General features: G+C 36.9%; 1 protein-coding gene and 1 long non-coding RNA gene across 6 annotated transcripts in view; one reads left to right on the plus strand and one right to left on the minus strand.

The window, feature by feature from the left end:
• Positions 1 to 24,314, plus strand: part of LOC128137869 (uncharacterized) — a 48,741-nt gene extending 24,427 nt beyond the window's left edge. The window contains exon 3 of one of the 3 annotated variants that reach the window (XR_008233893.1): positions 24,231 to 24,314. This is a non-coding gene — a long non-coding RNA (uncharacterized LOC128137869). Of the gene's footprint in view, positions 1 to 9,642; positions 11,750 to 24,230 lie in introns of those variants that run through there. The other 2 variants (XR_008233892.1, XR_008233894.1) reach the window with 2 other exon arrangements.
• The window catches only part of CWC27 (CWC27 spliceosome associated cyclophilin), a 119,618-nt gene continuing 98,331 nt past the window's right edge, over positions 3,320 to 24,606 (minus strand). Inside the window, exons 12-15 of one of the 3 annotated variants that reach the window (XR_008233890.1) lie at positions 24,247 to 24,356; positions 21,624 to 22,447; positions 20,973 to 21,076; positions 3,581 to 3,735 (exon numbers count right to left, since the gene is read on the minus strand). Coding sequence is in view for 1 of the 3 variants with exons in the window: in XM_052779101.1 (XP_052635061.1) it covers positions 3,573 to 3,735; positions 20,973 to 21,076; positions 24,247 to 24,356 (377 nt within the window). In the remaining 2 variants the exon portion in view is untranslated. Of the gene's footprint in view, positions 3,736 to 20,972; positions 21,077 to 21,623; positions 22,448 to 22,612; positions 22,705 to 24,246; positions 24,357 to 24,606 lie in introns of all 3 variants that reach the window. The other 2 variants (XR_008233891.1, XM_052779101.1) reach the window with 2 other exon arrangements.

Here is a 24,606-nt window from a genome sequence, read left to right on the forward strand (position 1 = left end):
AGTATTGACAAATACTGACATCTGAACATACAGACGTACTTCATAGTCTATAAAAAAATACTGCAATCCTGTAGCATTCAACATGCATGTAACTATAGCAACACCAGATGATGAATGAAATAGGTTCGAGTTAAAAGATGCTTCTGCTAGCCTAGCAGTATGGGAAACAGGCAGGATTGTTCCTGGCAGTATGGGAGCTAGCTCTGACATTGCAAACTAGTTGTTTCAGAGCACCGTCATCATTTCAACTTCTTTCTTCAAGGTTCTTACTCTGGTGTTGGTTTTAAGGACAGTTACTTGAGAGTGTGCTTCTGACATCAGCTTTTCATAACTTTGCTGCAGATGTCTCCTACATGAAATGCAGAACTACTTTTGCCTTAGTGAAATGAATAAAATTTAGACACCTTAGCCCATTTCTAAGTGATTCTCGGTTGATTAGCTGAGATCATCTGTCTGCTAGTTTTAACACATTTCTAATGTTCTCATAGCATAGTGTATGTCAGTCCTTAGTGCTAGGAAAGTTTTGTCACCATGTTGAATGAAGACAAAATAAGAACAGGGACGCCTATTAAAATTGCCTTCTGTAAAATGGAAGGTAACTTTACTGCATAGGTGTGGTTTCTTTCCTACAAGCATAGTTTTATTCTTTCCCTAGGAAAGGAATAAAGGCAGACGCTTTTCTTTTCTTGAAGAAATACTGATTGGCATTAATACAGGTGAACTGAGAACTCTAAGAGAAGCTTATTCAATGAATGCTGTGAAATACTATGCAAGGCTGATTAGCCCTGAAGACTAGTATCACTTGTAACAATCACTTGTAATTTATTAAAAACTGTTTAGAGGCTCTATGTTTCTGGGAAGTAAGTATTATAAAATATTTTTATCACATAGAATTCATAACCAAAAAATGCTTGAATTCATTTATTTGTAGCATTTGTCATTGATGGTCCCTCATGGCAAGTTCTGCCTGCACAAGGCTCCATGTCAAGCCCCTGTGGCATAGGACTGATTTTAGACACAAGTACTCCAAATAACTTCAAAAAGCATCCAGGGCCTGGCACTTCTAGCTGTCCCATCAAGATAAAGTGGATTTTCCATTCATAATCACAATTAAAACTGAAGGATTTTAATTGAAATATCCTTACCCTTATGCACGGGTTTGGTACAGAGCAAAATGCAAACTGCCAGGGAAGCTGATCCGAACTCTCATTTTAAAAAAGCCCTGAAACCAAACCCCACTTTTTCCCCCGCCCCGCTTTCCTCTTTTGTATCTGGATACCCAGCCTTAGTGCAAAGCACATGCCAGCTTCCTACTGGTAACCTGGGCTTAATGCAGTAAATGTCCATTACACCTGAAGTGGTATTCATTAGACACAGGAAAGACAGCTGCTTGGGGTAAGCATCCTTCCACTGGGGCCAGCCCTTGTGCTTTCCTAGCACAAAGCGTAACAGTGTAGTACTTAGAAGTAGCTTAAACAGACAACACATTTGGTTTCAACTGAAGCATTAATTACATAAGATATAGTATCTCTGGAAAAATATTTACTGATTTTCAATACACACTTCACTTATCAAGAAAATGTCAGCATAGTTACTCTCTTGTTCTTGTGATGTTATCAGTCCTGTGTATGCAAGGTCCAGCCTTTCAGACCTCTTCCTACTGAGCAGAGCCCTAAACGCCAACTTAAGCTTTTCTCCCTGTACTTGCCTAGTGCTTAAAAATGGGAATCATCTAATACAGCACACACAGAGCTGCTGCAGGTAGTTGGCAAAAAGATTCAGCTAAAAGTTAGTCAACTTGCCCATTCATTGACTCATGCACCCTACTTTAGCTTACAGGAAAAATATGTAATTAGAATAATTTTCTATTACAGGGGCAGGAGCTGTCTCCTGGAATTGATGCTCAAGTTTCTTTCTAGAACTAGCCCTCCCTTTCCCCATGCTGACCTCCTCTGCCAACAGGCATGCATACACTCACTCTCTCTTTCTCCTCCCATCCCCATCAGAATGGGGTTTGATATGCTCATTTCCTGTAATGACTCTTTTAAAATTTTCTCCACAAAGAAAGCAATGAATAGTGATAACAGCATGTGACATTAGTTGATTTTGCCAATAGCAGGCTGACAGAAAATGAATGATTAAAAAACTTTGACCCACTAGTTTGTGAATGGCCACGTTTAAGAATGTAACCCCTCTTAACTTCTTTACACCATGGTACAGTACAATTCACTCAGCCTAAGAGGAGGATAATGACAGCTTTATATAGGATCTCACATCACACCTCCAAGTTTTCTTTCTTATCTCAAAGGTTGCACTGCACATTAAAGCAATCGTCTGTATTAATCTAACCTCTGACATTTGGGCCATATTAACCACTGATGCAGGTTTATGTATCTCACACCTCAGACCCTAGCAAGAAATTTGGCAGTGGCAGCTTGATAAGGACACCATACCTTACTGAACTTGTTCTAAAAACAACATCAGCAAAACACTCCTCTAGTTGCACTTTTTAATGACCTTGCTCACTTGCGCTCACTCTTCCATTGCGCATACAGGTAGTCCATGCTTCTGCAGCATCAGAAATGCTGTAACGAAGGAGCACTGAAAATTCGCATTTTTCTGTAAAAATACTAGCACATGGGGGGAAAAGATCTGTGGAAAGTCTATAGAGTGGAAACTTGAGCTGTTCATTTTTAGATGGTAAAATAATTGTTAAAAACAGGGTTATGTGTTTAATGAGACTGATCACATTATTTCTGTTTCTGTACTGGACTAATTAAAAAACCAGTCTTCATTACCAGCTACTTTACAGTAAAAATTCTACCAGAGGGATGTTTTTGGTACTGCAACAGTTTAAGCAACCACTACAGAACATTTAGATTCTCTTTTTGTTCATGTGGTACAGATAGTGAAATGACATTCCTCAAACTGTGTATTATCCCAGCTTCCCAAGCTGGGATCTGTATTGGAATATGTATTTGAAAAGAAGGAGAAAATATCCAAATTCTCAAATTAAACTTAATTTGTTTCAAGAAAGCTGGGACCACTCTAAGGAGTTCTGCAAGCACATCATCTTAATTCTGCAGCAGAGTGGTTCAGGCAGGCAGCCTTTACTGCTGTAATGTTTACGTGCTTTTTCAAAAATAATAAAAATAAGTAAAATTATACTTTCAGAAAATCTTAAAAGCCTGCATATGGGGTTTCTATCTTCTAATTTCACTCTTAGACAAATTCTCATTCATTATGTTGCAAACTTTTTGATTACCATATGTTGATTAAACAATGATGGTGACTATCGTAATTAAAGTACAGACAAAAGTAAAGCCAGCTGTTTTATTAAATACATAATTCTAAAAACCTTTAGAGGGGTTGGATAATGAATGCACTGACAGCACTTGACTGCACAACTTAAGAAACAAAGGACAGCTCTGCTTCAAAACTGCATGACAGGTTCTTGAGGGATTCCTTTTCACACTTGTCCAGTGATATTTTTAGGAACTACAGCTTACAAAACAGCCAATGCTTTATTACAGTCACTTTTCAAGGCAGCTCTGGCTAGCTTTACATTCTTTTTATCTCCTTTCCTTTTTTTCTCTCATTATCTTCTTGCTTTCTTCTCTTCTCCTCTTTGTTACAGGATTCCGTGGATCATAAATCTCAAAAGTGTCTTCATCCTGCATGCTTGCATCTTTCACCTTTCTGCTTCTGTCTTCAAACTGAAGTACATGTGACATCCTACAAAAATAAAACATATCTCAAACTCAGTGAAAGAACAGAAAGTTCTGATCTGTAATTATGATATACATGGCAAAATTTTAGCACTGTGACTTATTTTTGGTGCATAGCAAAAAATTCCAAGTTTTGCTGGTTTTTTGTTGTTGTTTTTTTCTTTCTTAGTAGACCCTAATATTATAAGGTAACCACTTTTGTGAAATCCCATTTTGAAAAATACAGCTAGAGTTTGCTCTGCTGGATTTTATTTCATGTACTGAATTCTCTTGTCTTTTTCTATTTAGGATACGTTCGCAAATGTACTGAATAAGTTTCCCAGGAACAGGGAGTGTTTCTCAAATTTTTTTATTAATCACTGGACTTTTTTTCACCGTTAGGGTTTTAAAAAAGGGAGGAAGAACTTGTATGGAAAACGCTTGTAGTAGGTACACAGACCAAAAGGGGAATGCTTCACATCCTGCTGCTCCACCTTAACTTGGTTCAGATCATGCTTTTTAACTCTTTGAATAACCAGACTAAACTACTGCTTTGTTCAATCCAATGTTTTCCCTACTGCTGATTAGAAACTTCCCCCCCTGCCCCGTTAGGTATTTCCCCATTTCAGCAAATTCCCAGTAATCTGAAAACATCACCATTACAAGCTCAAAAAGTGGGCCCATGTGAACCTCAGATGGTTCAACAAGGCCAAGCGCAAGGTCCTGCACCTGGGTCAGGGCAACCCCCAGTACTAATACAGGCTCGGGGATGAAGGGATTGAGTGCAGCCCTGCAGAGAAGGACTTGTGGGTACCGGTGGATGAAAAGCTGGACACAAGCCGGCAATGTGCACTTGCAGCCCAGAAAGCCAACCATATCCTGGGCTACATGAAAAGAAGCGTGGCCAGCAGGTCAAGGGAGGTGATTCTGCCCCTCTACTCCACTTCAGTAAGACCCCACCTGCAGTACTGCATCCAGCTCTGGGGTCCTCAGTACAAGACAGACATGGACCTGTTGGAGTGGGTCCAGAGGAGGGCCACAAAAATGATCAGAGGGCTGGAACACCTCTCCTGTGAGGACAGGCTGAGAGAGTTGGGGTTGTTCAGCACGGAGAAAGGAAGGCTCCAGGGAGACCTTATTGTGGCCTTTCAGTACTTAAAGGGGGCTTATAAGAAAGATAGGGACAGACTTTTTACTAGGGCCTGTAGCAATAGGACAAGGGGTAATGGTTTTAAACTAAAAGAGGGTCAATTCAGAGTAGATAAGGAAGAAATTTTTTACAATGAGGGTGGTGAAACACTGGAACAGGTTGCCCAGAGAGGTGGTAGATGCCCCACGCCTGGAAACACTCAGGTCAGGTTGGACGGGGCTCTGAGCAACCTGATCTAGTTGAAGATGTCCTGCTCATTGCAGGGGGTTTGGATTAGGTGACCTTTAAAGGTCTCTTCCAACCCAAACCATTCTGTGATATCCTGGAGTCAAAAGTAGTTAGCTGTAGTCAATGGCAGGAAAACTGGAGCTTATCAACTATGGCCTTATTAGCAGGTATCACTGAGGTGAGAATTAATACAGAAGCTGTCAGAAAACTATGAGCTTTAGCTTGGACAAACAAAATCTTAAACAAAAAGATAAATTGTTTACTCTACTTAAAGAAAGGTGGGAAGAAAAGAGAAGAAAATCAACAATCAGATGCTTACAAGTTGACTGATTGTAAATGTACTCTACTGACAAGTTAGCAAGACTTTTGAATATACAGTCATAGTAAAGCTGCTACTTACAAATCAGAAGAACAAGTATAAAGTTCATATGTTCAATTAAAAAAAAAACCAAAATGGAATTGAAAGATTTTTCAGTGCAAACAAACATGCCTAGGCAAAAACCCCACTTACAATTGGATTCTGTATTAATCAAATGCAAACCCATCTTTGACTTTGATGGGACAACTTAAAGTAGTAAGAACTATACTGAACAGAATCTAAGCATGTCGAGCTTTATAGCATTAGATGTCTTTGTCTATGGGCTTTGTGACGAAAATCCAGGAAAAACAAGTCAGTATCAGAATTAAAGTTTTGTGACCAATGAAATATTGCTTTATCAGTCTCTTGCAGAATGTAAGAGGTCCTGAATTAAACAGGTTTTTAAAGAGCTCTAGTGCAAATCTCCATACATTAAGAAAAGGAAGGAGGGAGAACCAGCTCAGTTACTGTAGATTACGATATAGTACTATTAAAGAAACCGGACAAAATTCAAAGTTATAGACTATATGGGATCTGTTTGAATGCTTTAGAAAAATCTTAAAAACAAAAATTGAGACTTTTCATCACAATTGTTTTTTGACACGTAGGTTTCATAAATCTCTTACTGTACAGCATTGTCAGCATGCCTGCCTGTTACCTTGTCCTATGGAAATACTTGAGTTGTTTCCATTGTATAAAACTTCAGTAGTTTATAGCCCCGTACACACTACTAACACCAAAACTTATTTTTTTTAGCCGTATCTACAATTCAGAATAACATGATGTACCACCAGAGTGACTCATGATTGCATATTTGTAGTTTAATTATAAAAACATTGTCTCACAGTGGAGGGACTGAAGTAATTTATTTTAGTTAACATGCTTTCTGCATTTGTCATATTCTTCTCACTTATTAAAGATGAGCATTTTAATATTTTTTAAAGAACACATACCAAAACACACTATCCTAGTCTGAATTAAAATATAGGCCTAAAGAGATGGAGTCATCCCTTGGTGAGTGGTTTTAGAGTGTGTTATGTGAGTGTATGTAGAAGTGTAGTCACTTAGCTATTTCATCAACTAGGGTCTTCAAAGAATGCCACAGCATACTTGCAGGATACAGCTAATAGGAATTAAAAATAAATAAATCTCTAATTCTTGGGTCAGGCCATACTGCATCCCAGGTAGTTTGCAAATTAGATGCAGTAGATTCAAACTAAGCAATGTTTACTTCTCTCCAAGAGCTGAAAGAAGTCATAGTCTCTGACTCCTATTCATAACTTTCCACTGAGGTGTTCCCAGCTGTGATTAAAAACAAGCCAATATTAAGAAACTTTTTGATATTCCCAGAATCAATTTCAGATGCAGCATCTCATAGGTAAAGCAAAATAAACAGTGTGCAGTGGAGGTTTTAAAAAATATTTTCCTGATGTAAACTCAAGGTTATTTTTTGCAAGTCACACATCTTCACAGGTAGACCTGTTTTGCATCTATGTAAAAGATAAATCACACTTAATACTATTTTCCAAAACCAATTCAAATTGTTTTCTTTTTTAAGGAACATGGGAAGTATTTAATAATTATTTCTGTATGAATTATTTGAATTTACAGTAATCTTACTGAAGCTTCTCCAACAAAAGTTTGCACTTGCATAATTTTCCAAGTGCAGAGTTAGGGCACAACCTGTATTCCACAAATACAGGTTGTGTGAGACTTTTCCCTGTTTGGTTTTGGACCCTTCTGCATGCTCCTGGGTTCAGTGGGGAGCTGGCTCCCAGTCCTGCTCCTGCAGCCACTGTGATGAAAGCTCTAACTTCATCTCTGGTCTTCAGGAACCTACTAACTTGTGCTTATCACCGCCTGTTGACAGTTCCTTTTAAATGAGTGAGACATACATCTTTAAAACACACTTTTTCTTCAAAATTTAAAGGATGAAAGGTTGTCAGTTCTCCTATCCAAAACTCAAAAGAAAAAAAAAGTTTTGCAGCTTAGTTTTTTTTGCTCAAAACTAGTTTTAATAAAATAGCTTGCCAAAACTGATGATTCTGGGTTTAAAGCATCTAGGGCTGCAAATTGTTGACTTTCTTTAGAAGAAGTAACCACAAAGTTTTCTTAACTTCTTTTATTAAGACAGTGCTGCAAATCAGAACCAGCTATCTTAGCACAGATTTATTCCTGGAGCGGGTTGATTTTTACCCTGGCCAGATGACAGCATCCTACAGTTTAACCGTTGTCCTATCCCATGTAATGGGGGAGGCAGTTGTTCTGCTGTACTGCACTTCTTTCCTTCAGTGTTACTAAAGGACATTTAGTACTTGGCTCTCTTCTGTTTCCAAAAATGAAATATCTTGAAACTTTAGACTGAAATACCTGAATTCTTTTAAGACAGTTTCAGAGACAGCGCAGGATTTCAAAGGTACGTGGATACTCTCCTGGCCTAGTGATATTCTCAGATAACAATTTTTGCAACAGTCAGCAAACAAGACTGCTTCTTCACAGTTACTAGCAGAGTAGCTCCTGTATGTCCTTAAGCTGTGGTAACTAATACATTACCTTGGTGATCAACTTGATTACTTTCTAGGAGGTAACAAGTGGGAGAATGTTGGCTACAACTGAAGCTAAGAAAGAAACTTCAGTGCACCATAAAGAAACTTCAGTGCACGAAGAACTATTACAGTATGATTAAGCTGTGTGTCCAATAGTCTAGCAGAGGCAACACCGTATTTGCCAACTGTGCATCAAAGAATGAACTCCACCTACAAAGTGCTCTTCAGGCAGACTCAACCAGTTTATTCAGGACACAGATGATGTTCACCTGCTGCCCATTCAACCTTCCTTGCACAAGTGACTCTACACAGCATGCCCTCTGGTGCCTCCACCACTTCAGTGGAGAGCCTGGGACATTATCTTGAGCTCACCTATGTCAGCATTTTAAACAGCTGAGCTTTGCAGTACATCATCAACAAGTGTGGACAAAAGTTATATTTTGCCGAGTTTGTTGTGAGGGTAGTAGCTTTTGGCAGAGAGGCAGTAACTTCTTAAGCAGTTTTAGCCAGGATTCATTTGGAGGTGCCTGCATAAAATATGGCAGCTGGTGATATATCCTTTGTTTCTGCAATCAATAGGCATGAAGAAAAAGTAACACACAGCTTTTCACTTTCCAGATGCAGAACTGTATGTTACTAAAAATGCACTACTTACAGACAGTACATCTAAACTGGTGCTCAGAACATGGGCAAAAATTACATACAACTTCTAAATGCAGATTAAATTAATTAAGCAACTAATCACGTTGCTATAAAATTTACAGCATCAGGATTTTGCAAATTATTGCTACATTTTATGAAAGTTATTGGTTATCTCCATCAGGATGCTTAAAATGTACAAAGCAGGAGTAAGTGTGTCAAGAAATTCAGTGCTGCTTCTTGCATTGTACAGGCTGACTGTCTAAAAAAAGAAAGAGAGACCAATGTGGACCATAACTGCCAGTACTATAATTCATTTCTGAGTTCAATGTCGCTTGCAAGTAACATGCTACCTACTTTTCTCAATTATCACCAATGCACCATATATTTAAAAGAAAAATAATGAGAGGCACTCAAGCACTACTGCTTTCCTTAAATTATATTCTATTTGCAGCTAATATTTTCCTTCAAACATTGTAAATGTGTATGTTAAACTATAAGCATTAATGTAGGAAACATTATAACACTTTCCTCCCATCACCCTCATGATACCTAGGCAGTGGATAGAAATGTAGCTCATGTGAACAGATGAGAAAACAGATGAGTGAAACCACAGATCAAAGCAAATGACATCTCTCTCCGAAAGAAAAAAACATGTTGGCTGTTTTTGAAGAATGAATGCACTGGCACTCTTTTCACTTCCAGCAGAGTAGCGGGTGGCACAGGAAGAGGAGATATAGTTGAGAGACCAAAAAGAAAAATAAATTGAGGAAGGTAAAGACTAAAAAAAGGACAGGAATGAGAAACGAAAACAGAGAAAAAGAGACTGACCAAAATGTAAATACAGTGAAGAAAAATGTTAAATGACAATTGAAAACAAGCAAAAATTTTCAATCAAGGCAAGAGAACAAGACTACGAACAAGACAAAAAGAATGTCAAAACCATAAAACAATGGGAATTTCGAAGGAGGAAATACATTAATAACATCTAATCTTGTTTCCACCTTGTTTCAGAATTGAGATGCTACAACAAAAACAAGCCTCTTGGCTCAGGCTGCTGTCACCATTCCTTGCATAAGAGTGTCCAAGAGCTTTACAAATAATTTTGTAAACACAATGCAGCAGGAGAGAGGAAATATGTTTATGTCTCTAATGAAACCTGCAACCATCACTAAGTGCTCTGTGCAACGCAGCTCTTGCAGGCAAGTTCCCTGGTTTCTGTCTGCCCTATCTCACCATCCAGCTTTGTTTATCTTTTCGTGTAAGAGATAACTCATCATCCCTCTTTTCACATAAAGAAGTCCTGTAATTCAAGTTTCTCTCTCTTACAGATAATGAAAAGAAAAATATTTTTTTCCCAAGTACTTAAGTAGATTCTGATTCTTACAGCAATGAAGGTTGATAGCATAAATACTGCTACAGACACAGCCTCAAACCTGGAGTCATCTCCTTAATTCTCACTGCTATCACAAAAAAGATGTGTGCAGGAAACAAGCTTCCTTAAGTATGTTTTGTCTCATTACCTCATAGTATTGGAGTCATGCTAAATTACCTACAAAAGCCCATAATCTTCTGTAGCACTTGGTATTTGAACCTTCCACTGTACCTCATGCTGTTCCTGTTTGAGCCTAGTTTGCCAAACTGGGTTTGATTTCACTTTAACGAAGTTTATAATGCCTCCTAGTAATCTGTGGTCATAGGTTTCTGCTGTGATCGTTACTGCTCAGAGATTTCACTTTTTCTTGTTTCACTGCTTGTTTCCACCATTCCACACTCCTTGGTTCCTCTTTCCCTATCTCCTTTCCTAATGATGAGACAGACCACTTGTCTCTCCAATTTTTTGTGCCTTCAGAAAACCTTGTTTTTCAAATTTATTGACTTGCTACTTAAAAAGAGAAATAAGATTTGCTATTCAGGCCTAGCCAAATTCAAAACATTAGTTATTCCATAGAAGTTTGTAATATAAAAAAATGCTTAGAAGAGTATTGAGAAAATTGCTATAAATACAGATGCTTGCCATATTGCAGTCAATTTCACAGGTTAAGTATTCAATTCTACACCAGAATAACACTGCTTCAATCCATATTAGTGAATATGGTACAGAGCACAGATTTTAGACTGAAATTTAGGATTTCACTATTGCTATAAATACCCCCACCCCCAAGCACTCTCCTGCAGTTAATTTCATTTCTGCAAGACCCGAAAGTAGAATTTTCTAGCTTTCAGATGAACGGAGTACTATTAGCCTACAATATTTCAGCATTTGGATGTTAACAATGGAGGTAACATATTATTGCTGCTCTTGCAGTGAGCAAAAATCTCCCCAGTTCTAAGCAAGCAAAACTGATAAAAATATGCTTTAAAAAATACTATACAAAGTCAGACTGTACACTTCTGTTACCTTTGATTTGCTCTTTGAAATTGTATTACAAGTACTGGAGAAATTGGTTTAACCTCTTCAGAATAACCAGCAAGTTGTGGGTCCTCCATAGGCCAAAGAATGAATTGTTTATATTTTCTCTTGGTGTAGGCCTACAGCATAAAATGATCAGAACAGAACTTTTGCAGATATTTCTAACATAATACTTTTTTGAGATATTTTATTCAAATGTTATATGCTCAGTTTTACCCCCAAATATTCACTACAAAAATATTAAGAAACTAATCTTTTCACTATGTATGGGATATCCAGGTTAAAAAACCCCAAAAGATACTTCAGTTTTTGCGAAGCTAACAAAGTAAACTATTCTTGGTGAAAACTAATGTAATAGAGTATGCTTCCATTGTTCAAGATAGTACTAAGCATATTTTTTTCTCTTAAAAGAAGATTTAGTTATAAGTAACCTTCCAAGAGAAACGGAAAATCAACTTAACTACGAAAAAGCTCATCCAATTCAAAAGATAATCAAAACACTGGGGGAAACTGCAATTAGTTCTCATAGCATTAGAATTAGAAATATGTAAAACTATGATGAGTTATGATTTTAAGCAATAAATATTTTTCTATAAAAAATTCAGTTATCCTATTTTTATGTTGCATCTGTTCAGTAACAATTCATGTATAGTATATTTACACTATATCCTTGTCCCCTTCACAAAAATGTTAAATAGTTTGATGAAAGAAGCTAGGTGCTTTAAATAGACAACTACTCCTAGTAGAGTAGATTGGTATGGAAGACTATAATGCAATTCCATATGTTGTTCCTGACAAGAGTACCAGTGTAGAAAAACTTTACACAGCATTTGCTATAAGGACATGGGAACCACCATACCGGAATAGACCAATGATCCATCTAGTCCCGCATCCTGTCTCTGGCAATACTTGCACAATATCTGATACCCTAAAAGTCAGCAAATCACCTCCCCAAGTTAACACAAACAGTCAGGCAGTATTGTATCACCAGAGCACAGAGTTGGAGTGAGGGGAAGGAGAGGAAAGCATTTCTAGCACAAAAATACTCAGACTTTCGTAACATTCAACACTCCCTGGACACCCGCCCTTCTCTTTTGTCCCCTTCCCTCTCCCCATTCTGAGTATGTCCAAATTCTTACTCTTTAAACATGTCATTGAATGAGATGAAGTTTGGGTGCTTGAAAAGGTGTGTAAATACACTGGAAGCTTAAGCTAGGCTGTTAAAGATTTAGAAGATTATTTCTTCGTTCTTCACTAGGTTTGCTGACAATAAATAAAATGTAAGATTTTCAGACAGTAAATGTAATACTAGATATCCCTTGAGTAAAACATGGATCATCTCTGAATTTAAGTCAAACAGTAGTCGATTCGAGGCCCAGATGCCTAGTCCAAATAAACTTAGACATGGAGGAATTAACAAAAAATAAACAAACAAAAACCCCACCCCAAATGCTCCGAGTTTCTCAGGCATGCTGAATAGCTAGAAGCAATAAATATACAACTTCAGCAGAAGAACAATTCGTTAATACAAAATTACTGACTGAAGCAGTGGGCTAGCAGCTAGCATTTATATATCAAGGTTTGACCACATTCTAGCAGTAGAGGGGTGAAGGTTGAGAGAAAATTGGAGAAAAGAAAAGATTTACAGCAGAAGTATTTTTTTTCTTTCTTTCTTTCTTCCTTTAAATGTTAGTGGCAATACTAAAACCCAAACAAACACTTATTTTTTGCCAAACAGAAAAGAAACCCCTCTTTCCAATGTGTTTCTAATACAGACCTCTGGCATTCATTTATCCTTTGTAACAATCAAGTAAGTATTTTGTCAACTTTTTTTAAATGTAGTTGAGTAAATCAATGGCCTTAGCAGGACAGACCTAATATAGAGCCAGATTTTCCAGACTAGTGGAGGAACGTTGGCTCAAGTCTGGATGGGAGGAGGGAAGCAAAATGGCTTTAATCCATCTTTGTGCCTCACTGGCATAAATTACAGCAGCACTTTTTCTTTCGTTCCCCAAGCCAGCATCAGCATGTGAAAAAGACAGCTGCTTAGTTTTCAGGAGCTTACTGTGTTTGTCACAGTTAAGCTTCTGCAACTGAATCTGCAGAGACTGGTGCTAATCTTCAGGAAGCCATATTTCATAATCCTCAGTCTGAGGTATTATAGCAAAGAAAGAGACTGCACTTCAGAAAACATGTATAAAGGTAGGTTTATGAAAGAAATATAACTGATATTTTTAGGTGTTTATCCAGAAGAATTTCACTATGCAAAGTTCAATAGTAGATGCTGTATTAAATAGGAAATCCTGGAAATAAAATGTGGAAGACATTATCAAATTTATGTGGAATAGATACTAACAGTGTGCATCATGATGTAGTTCTTAATATAAATGAAATCTTGCAATGTAAAAACGGTCTGGCTAACTTCAACATTTACCTGATTCTGAAATTGCTATTTCAATTAAAAAACCACCCAAACCCAAACTAATTCTAGCCTACTCTCTACAACACACATTGGAAAGGTGGTGCCTTGATACTTTTTTTTAGACCCAAATCTCTCTCATCCACAAAGCCTTTTACTGGGAAAATACAAAATAAATGAAATCCTGTGTGTCACCACTCCTAACTGCACCACATTTCTCACTGAAACCAATGCAATATTCTGAGAGAAGTTTTCCTTGTATTATCAACAAAAACATTTTTAAAAGAAGAAAAAGGACATAACTATTGATGCTGGAGAGAGAATACCTTCATTGAATATACAGATTTATTTTTTGTTTGTTCTGGAGTAAAATATAACTATCTCTACAAACTGGGTAAAAAATTACACAGTCAAATTACAATGAATGTCCTGGCAGAAGGGCTTAGCATTAGCACCCAGTGTTGTCACAATATTTAACTGGCCTCAGCGGTAGTTTTGCAAAATTCAGAACTGGGAACAGATTACAGAATTTGACATATATAAACCAGGCTGCACTTTAAATGGTTAGCACTGAACTTCAGTGAGGTTTTTGTCCACAGAAGCAATAAATTAATAAAACCAGACCCATTCCCCCCCTTTTTTTTTTGCTATAATCAGATGATCAGATCTATGCAAAGCATCACTGTGCAAATCAAAATAATGTTTTGTGACCAAGAAGAAGATATCTTTAAAAGCCTTCTAAGAGCCACAAGATTTTAAACAGTCTATTTAAGTGAACAATGCCATTAAATTCCCACTTGAATTGTTTTTAATCCTCACTATCTTAAATGAGGTTTGTCACAAACAACTAAGATGACAACAGTCATGCCAACATTAGTAATTACACAACATGCACATGAAACAATCTATTAAACAAGATCCGAAATGCCTTTTTGTTTGAGGCGGAAGACCTTTGCTCTCACATAATTTTCACAACAACGTTTTGACTGTAAGCTGAAAGGTATTTTCAGGCAGTGACTTACTCACTTTGATTTAAAAAAATGCCTATTTTCCCTATCCCTCAAATTAACCAACATTTAGAATAGCTCAGACTCAACAAAGGTAACTAACCATAAGAATTTTACACTGAAAAAAACATGTGAACAACTATCACCTCATTCCAAATTCCCATTTTACTCATTCTTTCTTGTTCCACAGTCTATCTGAAAGCTGAATGGATTTACGTTATTTCATATAAAAAGAAAGAGTAAGTTTTAGAGTCTAGACACCCTCCCAAAAATACTTAGGTGACTGTCTCATTTACATTTGTTGCTTAGTTACAGCTATGACAGCGTTCCACGAGAAGGAAAAAGTTGATCTCTTTTAAAGATTAAGAGGCTTTGTAGTTCACATCCAACAACTTACTTTTCACCCAGGAAACACTGCAGTGGTTCATTTATGAAGCACTGGCATTACACACTATTAATTAAATGAACTATGTAGCATGCTGGCTCCATAGTGACAGTCAAATTCTAAATGGCTGTAGAGTGCATTACTGAGCACAGACAGAGGCTAGCGATGAGATCTGAATCCAGACGAAGAAATCCTAAACTTCTAGCTGGGTGCAGAATGAAGGAAAAATTACTGTGCTCCACTGTAACACAAACTCTAAAATCAACTGGAGGTCTGCTTGCAGCCCTGACTTGTGAATTGATGGGATTAATAATAGACCAAACCCCTCTCCTGAGGATGATACAAACTTTGGCTGCTTCCCTAGTGGCAACAATAGTGTAAATGCACTTCACATAATCATGTTCATCTGGTAAAGAACAGCTTTGACATGTTAATATTCCAGTTTCTACACTGAATATTGAAGGTCCAGCAGGATGAATTGGGCATCTTCCATCAAATCCAATCTGAAGAAGTAACAATAATGTAAAACCATACTTATCAGGACTCAGATTGGTTTAATGTGCAAAGTATTTATTTTTTTAGTGGTATGGAGTGCTACTCCTTTTGAGTTTTGGGTTACTTGATCATGACAATTAAGCTTTAAATTTAAGAATGGTACCGGAGTTGGTTTACAAACCTTCTTGTGCATTTTATCTGTGAGAATGCACAAACAATGGGGACCCTTCATAGAAATATGCTAAGTTGACTTGGCAACCAGGTGAGCTTTAAAGAAGGAAAATGGTGGATTCTTTTCTGCAGAAAATTCCATCAGTTAAAAGATTGTCAGGATAGTAAAATTTCTCATAGGATAGAAATACTTCAGTGTGTCAATAAATCTAGCAGTTTCAGGAAGGTTACCGTTCAGTAAGAAAAGATCTGTGGCTTAGAAGGGGCTGGAAACCAGGCATGAAAGAAACTGACAAATGAAGTAATCCTTCCACTCAACACTGACAAAGACTTAGCTGAGTGTTGTATCTAGTCTCAGATTTCACACTTTGAAAGAGAGATGAACCACTCAGAACTCTCAGAATTACTTGATGGGAGGGTGTCTGAGAGCACTAAGTATCACTCTTACCCTATTTGACGAGGAATATTTTGCACAGATTAGCTAAAGCAATCAATCTTTGAATATACTTGATTGCATCTGAATTTTTTTCTCCCGTAGCTGGATTCTCCCTATGGAAAATATTTTACGTCATGTTCACAGGATCTGCATCATCAGTTTCATTATCTGTAGTTGCCATAACACTTTCTGGACTGAAAATTTGGTATTACTAAAGCTGTAACTATTTGATATTATAATCAGAGCCCTGAAGTGGCATTACAACCTGCCTGGGTGTCACGTGCATGCAACTATATGTATACAGCAGTCCAAGTCCTAAAGAAGATGAGGAACAGCAGTGTTCTGTATAAAGTGTAGCCTGTGCAGTGCTTTCACTTTCAAATTCAGGCCTATCCAGTAATGCAGATGGGAAGTACCAAGTAGATGAATTATTCCAGCTGGGTCTTCTGCTGTGACATATTTGGTTTTCATACTGTTAGTCTCTAAGCAGATGACACCTCACTGCCACTGTGATGGATCTCATCTACATTTTGGGGGAATGTCTTCTTGGGTAAGACTTTAAGCCCAGAACGAGCAACTGAGTTCTGCCAGATCATCTCTACCTACCTCTGCTGCACTCTGTACAACCTTTGTGAAAGAGAAGAATGAATTCATGTATTTGACTCTTTCTTATTTGAACTGTAAGCAAATAAAGAACAACTAATGATCAAATAGTACTGAAGACATCTGACAAATTATTAAAAGAAAAGCAGAAGCAATAGTTCTCAATATGGAACCATAGGGACTATAATGCTTGCGCCTGGAAGAACTAGGATCAAGCATGTCTTCCTGAGGTACCCAGATGCTGTAAAAATGTGTCCATCTACTTGTTTGCAGCCATTTTTATTGTTATGAGTACCCTTTCTGGTAGTACATACCATGTTTATTTTGATACTTTTGAATTCTGTAGGGGAGATTGGATTTTAATTGCTGCAGACAGGTTTTCACATAGCAGTAGAGTTTGCAAAGGAATGTCTCAGCAAAGATTCTGGTATTTCACGTTAAAACTTAGTAATATGCATTTCTCTTCAGCTCTCTTCACAACACTTCCTCAGATGCCTTCTTAGACAGTAAAATCTGGTAATAATTATCAAACACCATACACACTGTTTACAATAGAGTCATATTTCTTCTTTTTTTCTTGCATAAAAAGTAGAATGCTGCTGAAAAGTGCCCAAACGTCTGCTGTGCTCCATGCCAATACAGCAGCTCAGCCAAATATGCAGAGAGAAGTTTGCCAAATAAAAGAAAACATAACAAATTGGTAATGGTTTCTATCTTGACAGAAAATGAAAATTATACCTCAATGTGTGGCCACTCATGTGGACACATAAAAATGTCTTAGAGGCAATCATTTTTACCTCAGATAACAGACCCTGACAGTAGAGCAAAGCATACTGGCAGGCTTTCACTTCCCATAAAAACAACAACCATGACCTAAAAAATGTCCTGGAGGAATCACATAATTTGTGCATAACAAGCATGCACATGCCATACATTAATTATATTTAATAAAAATCAAATAAAGTAGAATTATTGTCTTTTGAGGAGTAGATTGGAATTAAGAAAGAATTTTAAAATGCAAAGTCACTATAGTTATCTCAAATACTCCAGTACAACAAAGACACTGAAAACATAAACTCTTATCCCAAAATACGAAATTTAACTTTCCAAGTGATTCTAACAATCTTTAATAGCTTTTAGAAGACTTCATCGCTTTGTTAATGTTGTACATGTTTATAGCCACCTTGTGTAACAGGCACATTTTACAATTTATTTAGCTTCAAAGTAAATTCTTTGAAAATAGGCTGTCTCATCTGTCTGTAAAGTTAACATGCACATTTACTGCACTGCAAAATTAATAATATGATGTTAATGATTAGTCTATTATGTAGTTTCATATTATTCTAAGTCTTCATTTTAGTGCAATTCTGAATGCAATATTATTTTCTGAACAAAAAAACAACTTCATAATCTGAAATTGCAACACTCCTTGCAGTATGAATTACTTGGAGAGGAAAGAATTATCAACAATTAGAAGTCAGTAGTTACTCAGAAAGGAATAGGAAAGATAGTGATCAGATTCTATGAAAGTCTTTAAAAGACTGGTTATATTACTGTGACAAGAAAATATCAGACATGAAGACCGGTCCTTCAGGTTCATGGAAAGGCTGCATAAGGGAGATTTAGACTGGACACGTGAGGTTTATACTGGACATTAGGAAGCATTTCTTCACTGAGAGGGTGGTAAAACACTGAACAGGCTTCCTAGAGACGTGGTCAATGCCCTAAGCCTGTCAGTGTTTAAGAGGCATTTGGACAATGCCCTTAATAACATGCCTTAACTTGGCCAGCCCTGAATTGGTCAGGCAGTTGGACTAGATGATGGTTATAGGTCCCTTCCAACTGAAATAGTCTATTCTAAAATTCTTGGAGAACTTAGAAGCACATTGGTAGCTCAGAAGGATCTCAAAATATCAGTGAAATCCAAGGAACTCAAAATTTATGCTGGATGTTATCGCTCACCCTCAAAGAGCCTGAGATAGGAAAAGACATAATGAAGGAAGACTAAGTCGTTTGAAGAAGCAACCAAATAGATGGTGGCAAAAGAAAACTTAAAATAGCAAGTAAGTAATGAGACTTATCCTGAAAGGGGCAAGATTTAGGAAATTATTCTCTTTATTGCTTCAAAAACAATCATCCAAAGTCAAGATGCTTGCGTTTTGATTTATCTGTTAAAATGGCCAAAGAATATAAGCAAAGAAAGCAAGGCTGTATTTCCAGATAATGGAATTAACATTAGAAGTAGAATGAAAACTTACACTTCAAAAACCTAACCTGCATTTATATTTTAAAATACCATGTTCTGTTCTTCTTAGGTACAATCAATCAATCAATAAATAATGAGAGACAGAGAGAAACAGAGATAGAAAGGGTTTGATTAGATTCTAAAGCTATGAGAAATGCTCAGTTCTTCCTTGAAAATAATACAATTATTTTAAGTAAAGAATATAATCAATCAAATAAAAAGCCAAATGTTTGAATTGCTATTATTTTGAAAGAATCACAGCATTTTTAATAGCCACTTAGTAACACTTAAGCTCATTTTCAGCAATGAAAATGCCAAGATATCTGTTAAGATGAAAGCAGACTACACTAACGCCCACAAAGGAACACTGAAAAAATAAATGCATTCATTACACATTACTTATGTAAAAATGTTGTTTTATAAACTGCAAGAATTCTACACTAAGTGCTATACTACTAGTGTTACTCTTTCTGCCAGTACATGTGTCTGAAATGTTCTGCAAATCCTAGAATTTCCCTTGTGAGGTCTCAGTTTGATTCAGTGAAAAGCAAGAAGGTGTGATGGTAAAGTTGCACAAGCTGTGTAGCTTTATCTTACTAAATTAAAATATATGCATTCATTATGTATGTGATACAAACAAGAAAGGAAAAGTTACTAAGAGTGATCTAAAATTTTAGTCTCATCAACACAACTGGTCTCAGAATTTGCAATTCAGCTTACCTTTCACGACCTATGATTTTTTAATTTTTTTTATTTTTATGGAATGTATCTTCAAATAGTCTTAAGATCTTCTGATTAAATATATAAACCCCCCCATTTTTATAATATCGCTTACTGCAACTTGATGTGTAACTTACAGATAGTTGAAGAATTTCGTTTATCAACATGTGGGAAAAAAAAGTGAGTTAAGATGTAAAAAACATTTTTTCTTCCATATATAATCTTCCCTCAAGTCTTTTTTATGGTGTCTTTTCTTACTTCAGTGTGCACATCTTTTTCATTTGTAGAATGACAGTAAAAATAACCAAGTTATTTAGACAGTCTGCATTTCCTACCAATGCTAACTGTCTTCTCATCTGAGAAAAACTACTTCATTAACATGGTTATCTTACAGTTTTGTATGAGTCCTCTCAAAACAGATGCAAGATGCTTTAATGACTTTTAGTTACATCATTTATTTTCTATTTAAAAAGGGTGTCTAATGTACATGTTTGTACATTTTAGTTTTTCTCCTTATTGTAATTCAATTCTTTTCAGGTCTAGTTACTGGTGCTAGTAAGAAATTGGAGATTTTGGGGCAGGTAGGTATCCTATTGGTTTCCCTCTCCCAAGAAGGGAGTCTTTAGGAAGATCATAAGGGTACACCTGACATACTTCCACTTAATAACTTTAAGTTATCTGAGATACAGAAATATTGGTTGTCTTAAAACACTTGCCAAGAACTTTGTTAAAGCTTCTATTTTAGTGGCAGTTTTGCTGTAGCTGCAATGGCTTATGCATACAACTAAGGAAAAAGTTGTAGGCAGAGACAGTCTATTTTATTAGACCAGGTCTATTGCTCGCCTTATAAAAAAAGATGATCTGTCCTTACAAAACATTTTTGCTATGTTTTTTTTGCTTTTTTTCTAGAAATTTTATGCAGGTATTTTTACTATCATCTAACAGCCTGCAGTCTAAGACTTCAGGATCACACTTCAAACCATACTGATTTTTATCGCCTTTCGCTACCTAAGGTGGGCTCTTTGGATGGAAGATGAACATGAGACAACACAGCACAAGTTGCTTCCTTGACTGGGAGGTGTTGAGGTCATAATTTCCGCAGTGCTTTACCAACTCTATTGCTATCCCACTTATTTGGGGTCACCCTACACTTCAGATGAGTCTATCAGTCTATCTTCATCTCATCTATCAGTCTTTAAAATACTTACCACCCCCCAACACAGAGTTTTAGTAGGACTTATAACTACACAGAGCAAAATGTCTTCTGCTCTCCCTCCTTATTTTCCAGAGAGCTAAATCAGTGCATTTTAGCTGACTCCTGCCTGCTGCAGCAGCTGTCTTTACATTTGGTGTTTCTGCTACTCCTTAAATTTACGCTTAGCAGTGAGGCTATATTAGTGCAGCAGGATTTCCAGCAGTAAACAGAGAAATCCAAATCCAAAAAACTCACCATCCTTCGTCATTATCGACTTCAGGTTCAGAAACTTCATTTTCAGGAGTTTCTTCAATTGCCTGGGTTAACTTTGATTTAAATCGATCCAACAGTGCCAGTGTCTGAAATTAAATACATGGTTTTAGAGAAGTGAAACACTGTAGAGAGGCAAGTGAGAGAGCTAGAGGCCAGGGCAGGGGGCACGAGGAAGTGAGAATGCATTGAAGAGTGCCCATTGAGAGAACAAGTGAGAGCGAGCCAGCAATGTTGAGACAGCAAGAGCAAGCAGGGACAGCACCCTGCAGGTGTGACAGGTGTGAGAGCGCACTTGTCTGCCTGTCTAGTGAAAACAAAATGCATATTTAAGGAACAAAAACTTGTGGCGACTTCCAGAATAAAATAGCTGATTGAACAACACTGACTGCTGACAACGGATTTTACTGTTTGAACCTGTTATTTTCTTCCTGTAAAGCAAACCATTGTATAAATTACAGATCATTCAAGCTTTGAAAACCCAGTTTGATTGATATTTATATACTTTACATTGCTGATCTTTTAAATTATGTACTGACATTGAAAAAAATTCAAAGCTTTTGACTCAAATACAGTGAACCACCTTAACTAATTCTACGGATAGAGGTTCTTATGCTGCATACATTAAGGCCATACTGATTTATATTTGGTATTTTTTTCTCCAGCTGACATTGCCCGGTCTTTCAGCTACAACGAAGTCACAAAATCTCAGATGACACCTGAAGATCTTACCACAGGTCTTGTTTCTGATCACCTGGAATGAGATTTTGATTATACAAGAATTATATGCCTGAGCCTTGTGATGGGCTCTTCAAAAAAAGGGCAGACCATAAGAATAATTTGTACAGCCCACAGCTTATTTTTTGCTGACATTTGAGATATTCTTGGAAAGGAAAGCATCAGGGAATAAGCGCTTGACTGAATTTACGTGGCAGGCTACATTTGATCTGTAGGTGATAGGTTGGCCACCTATGTTGTAAAACACCTCTGTATGGCTGTTTAGTTTTGTTTGGTTAAGTTTTCCAAATTTAAAAGAATAAAAACTAAACAAGAATAGAAAACAGAAATAGGAAATACCAGAAGTGTTCACTGGAATCAGATTTCCTTCTGGGAGCAATCCTAACTTTAGGAGTTTCCTGGCTTTCGAATTCTTTCAAAAACATATTTTAGTGCTGCCAAAGGCAGGTTTTGGAGGGTTTTTTTTGCATTTATTTTCCTTATTTTCTGTTTAATCTTCTGTTTAAGATGGGAGGGAGGAAAATTTCAAAGATATTTGGGCCTGCAAATCATTCAACTTCTATAGCTTTCCATACTATTGCAAACAAACCCCATACTAACAACATCTGAGACAGCAAATCTCTGCCTAGGCCATCAGAAGAAAACAAACTAACCCTTTTTACATGAAATTGTGACCAAATAAACCCTTGTGTCTTGTCTGATTTTCTCTGCTGCCAGCATTCCTGTGAATAGAACTGGTGATAGAAATAATTTCCAAATATTTCAGTAGGCATTTTTGCAGTGAGTGATTAGATGTCGTACTGTGGATTGAATAACTTTATAATTTGACCCTTGTAGAATTATAAGGTTAGGACTTCCAACATCTAGTATTGTAAGGAGACACATACCTTTCCCCCTCTTCTTTAACTCTTGTACAGAGGATGGAAAATGGTATTGTGCTGTAGGACCAGGTAGGAGGGATGCAAGGCTAGAGGAGGCTCTCCGCAAGTGAAATGGATTACAAAGAATTTGATTAATTACTTTTGAATAGTTCCCAGCAGGGTTACATAAATAAAAATTGAGATCTACTAAAATATACATCCCTGTCATCTCACCTTGTATTCCTATGATGCCCAGGACAGGGCTGATATAGGAATAATAACACATACACTAATACAAATATACTGAGGCAAAGGGGTAAAATTCCTTGTCAGAGCCGTGGAATAATCACAGGAAAAGTAGCGTTTAGGGAAAAGAAGACTTGTATAAAGGAAAAGTGTGATGGTGTATGGCGTGAAAGCAATCTGGAACACGGAATCAGAGCATAGGGCTGCGATGTGGCTTCCTTTCAGTGGATGTAGTCCCAATTTCTGGAAGGGAACATTGTTGAAACCAACTCTGAAACTTTCTGGATCCTTGCCCCACTGTGTCTTAAAAGCTACTTACCCTCTGTATAGTAGTATAGAGAACAGGCACATACCCCCCATTGCTGTCTTCAAACCTGATACAGTTGCCCCAGTGGTATAGATCAAGTATCCACGGTTTTGTATACTGCATTTCAGTAAAGGGAAGCATTTAAGGGGAAAGTAATTCATTAGAAGTGGTTTTAAGTCCCTTGACCCACATCACCAAGAGAGCTTTAGTACTCTTTGGTTCGAAGCTAATGGGCTTTTGAATGTACAAAGTTTCCATAAACTTCTTAGTTCACAGCTAAATCAGCTTGCTGCATGTATAAAGGTTTGCCAACCACTGCTTTGAAATTACTAAGCCTCAAGTTTCCAATCTCTTCTAGCTTCAACAGTTGAATACGAACATCTTTGTAGGTGAATTGACATGCACTTATAAACCAATGCATCTGATGTACTGCACAGCTTTTAAGTTAATGGTATTTTCCACCTAACAGGCAGTTTCATATACTTCACAGTTTCAAACTTTGCTATTTTAGAAAAAAACAAATATTTATGTCAAATTTTACTTTGCTCATATTTGCATACTGAAGTCCACATATGTCCTAACTCATTTTGAAAAGTACTTTTCATTATATTTAAAAAGGATTTTCGTTTTACAGTACAGTTAAAAAACTGTTTCTGTTCATTTCACAACATCAAAAGGTATGGATGAATTTAATCTCTTTAAAACATAATTTAAAATGTTAAAAAACCCAGCTTGGACAGATACCAAGTATGCAAACTTCTGTCCCAATGTTATCTTAGGGCAAGCTGCAGACCCAAGGAAAGCATTGTAGAGAAATGCAAACTCTTGTAATCAAGGATACCTCTTTGTGGGTAGCATTTCGTTAGGGAAGATTTTAGTGACTAAACTGATAGCACTTTCAAATACACATTGAACTTCACTTAACTGTCTACCTGGGTAATCAAAATAGGGGATCAAAAAGTATGTATTTATTTTTACAAATAATAAGATTCTTTTAATGGAAAATGAAACATAACGGACTTCAAAACTGTTTTTTTACACAAATGAAGACAGAAACACTTTCAGAACTTTTTCTGGAATTTTCTTCCCCAGATTGTCAAACTATTACCTGATCTTCGCGAGAAACCCCCTTCTTTGGCTGCTGCTTCCGCTTGTCTTCATATTTTCTCTTCTCCTGCAGGTATTCTTCAACAACACTGTTTGGAGCAGGTTCCTCCTCTGAGTAAGGAAACATATTTGGTTAAAGAAATTAAACTTGGTTTTATGATTTAGTATCATTTTGGAGATAATTTGTGACTTCTGAAATACCAAGCAAAACACTTCCATAAAATATTTCAGCTATATTGCTTTCTCAGCAAGTAGAATGATTTGCTACTTGCTGAAATGAAAAACACAACACTGTACTGGGCAGACGACGAGTCCAAAATCTTTTGTTTCAATCTTATCTTACTACTGAGGGGAAGGGAAA

This window comes from Harpia harpyja, chromosome Z, assembly GCF_026419915.1.
Source record: "Harpia harpyja isolate bHarHar1 chromosome Z, bHarHar1 primary haplotype, whole genome shotgun sequence".
NCBI lineage: Eukaryota > Metazoa > Chordata > Aves > Accipitriformes > Accipitridae > Harpia > Harpia harpyja.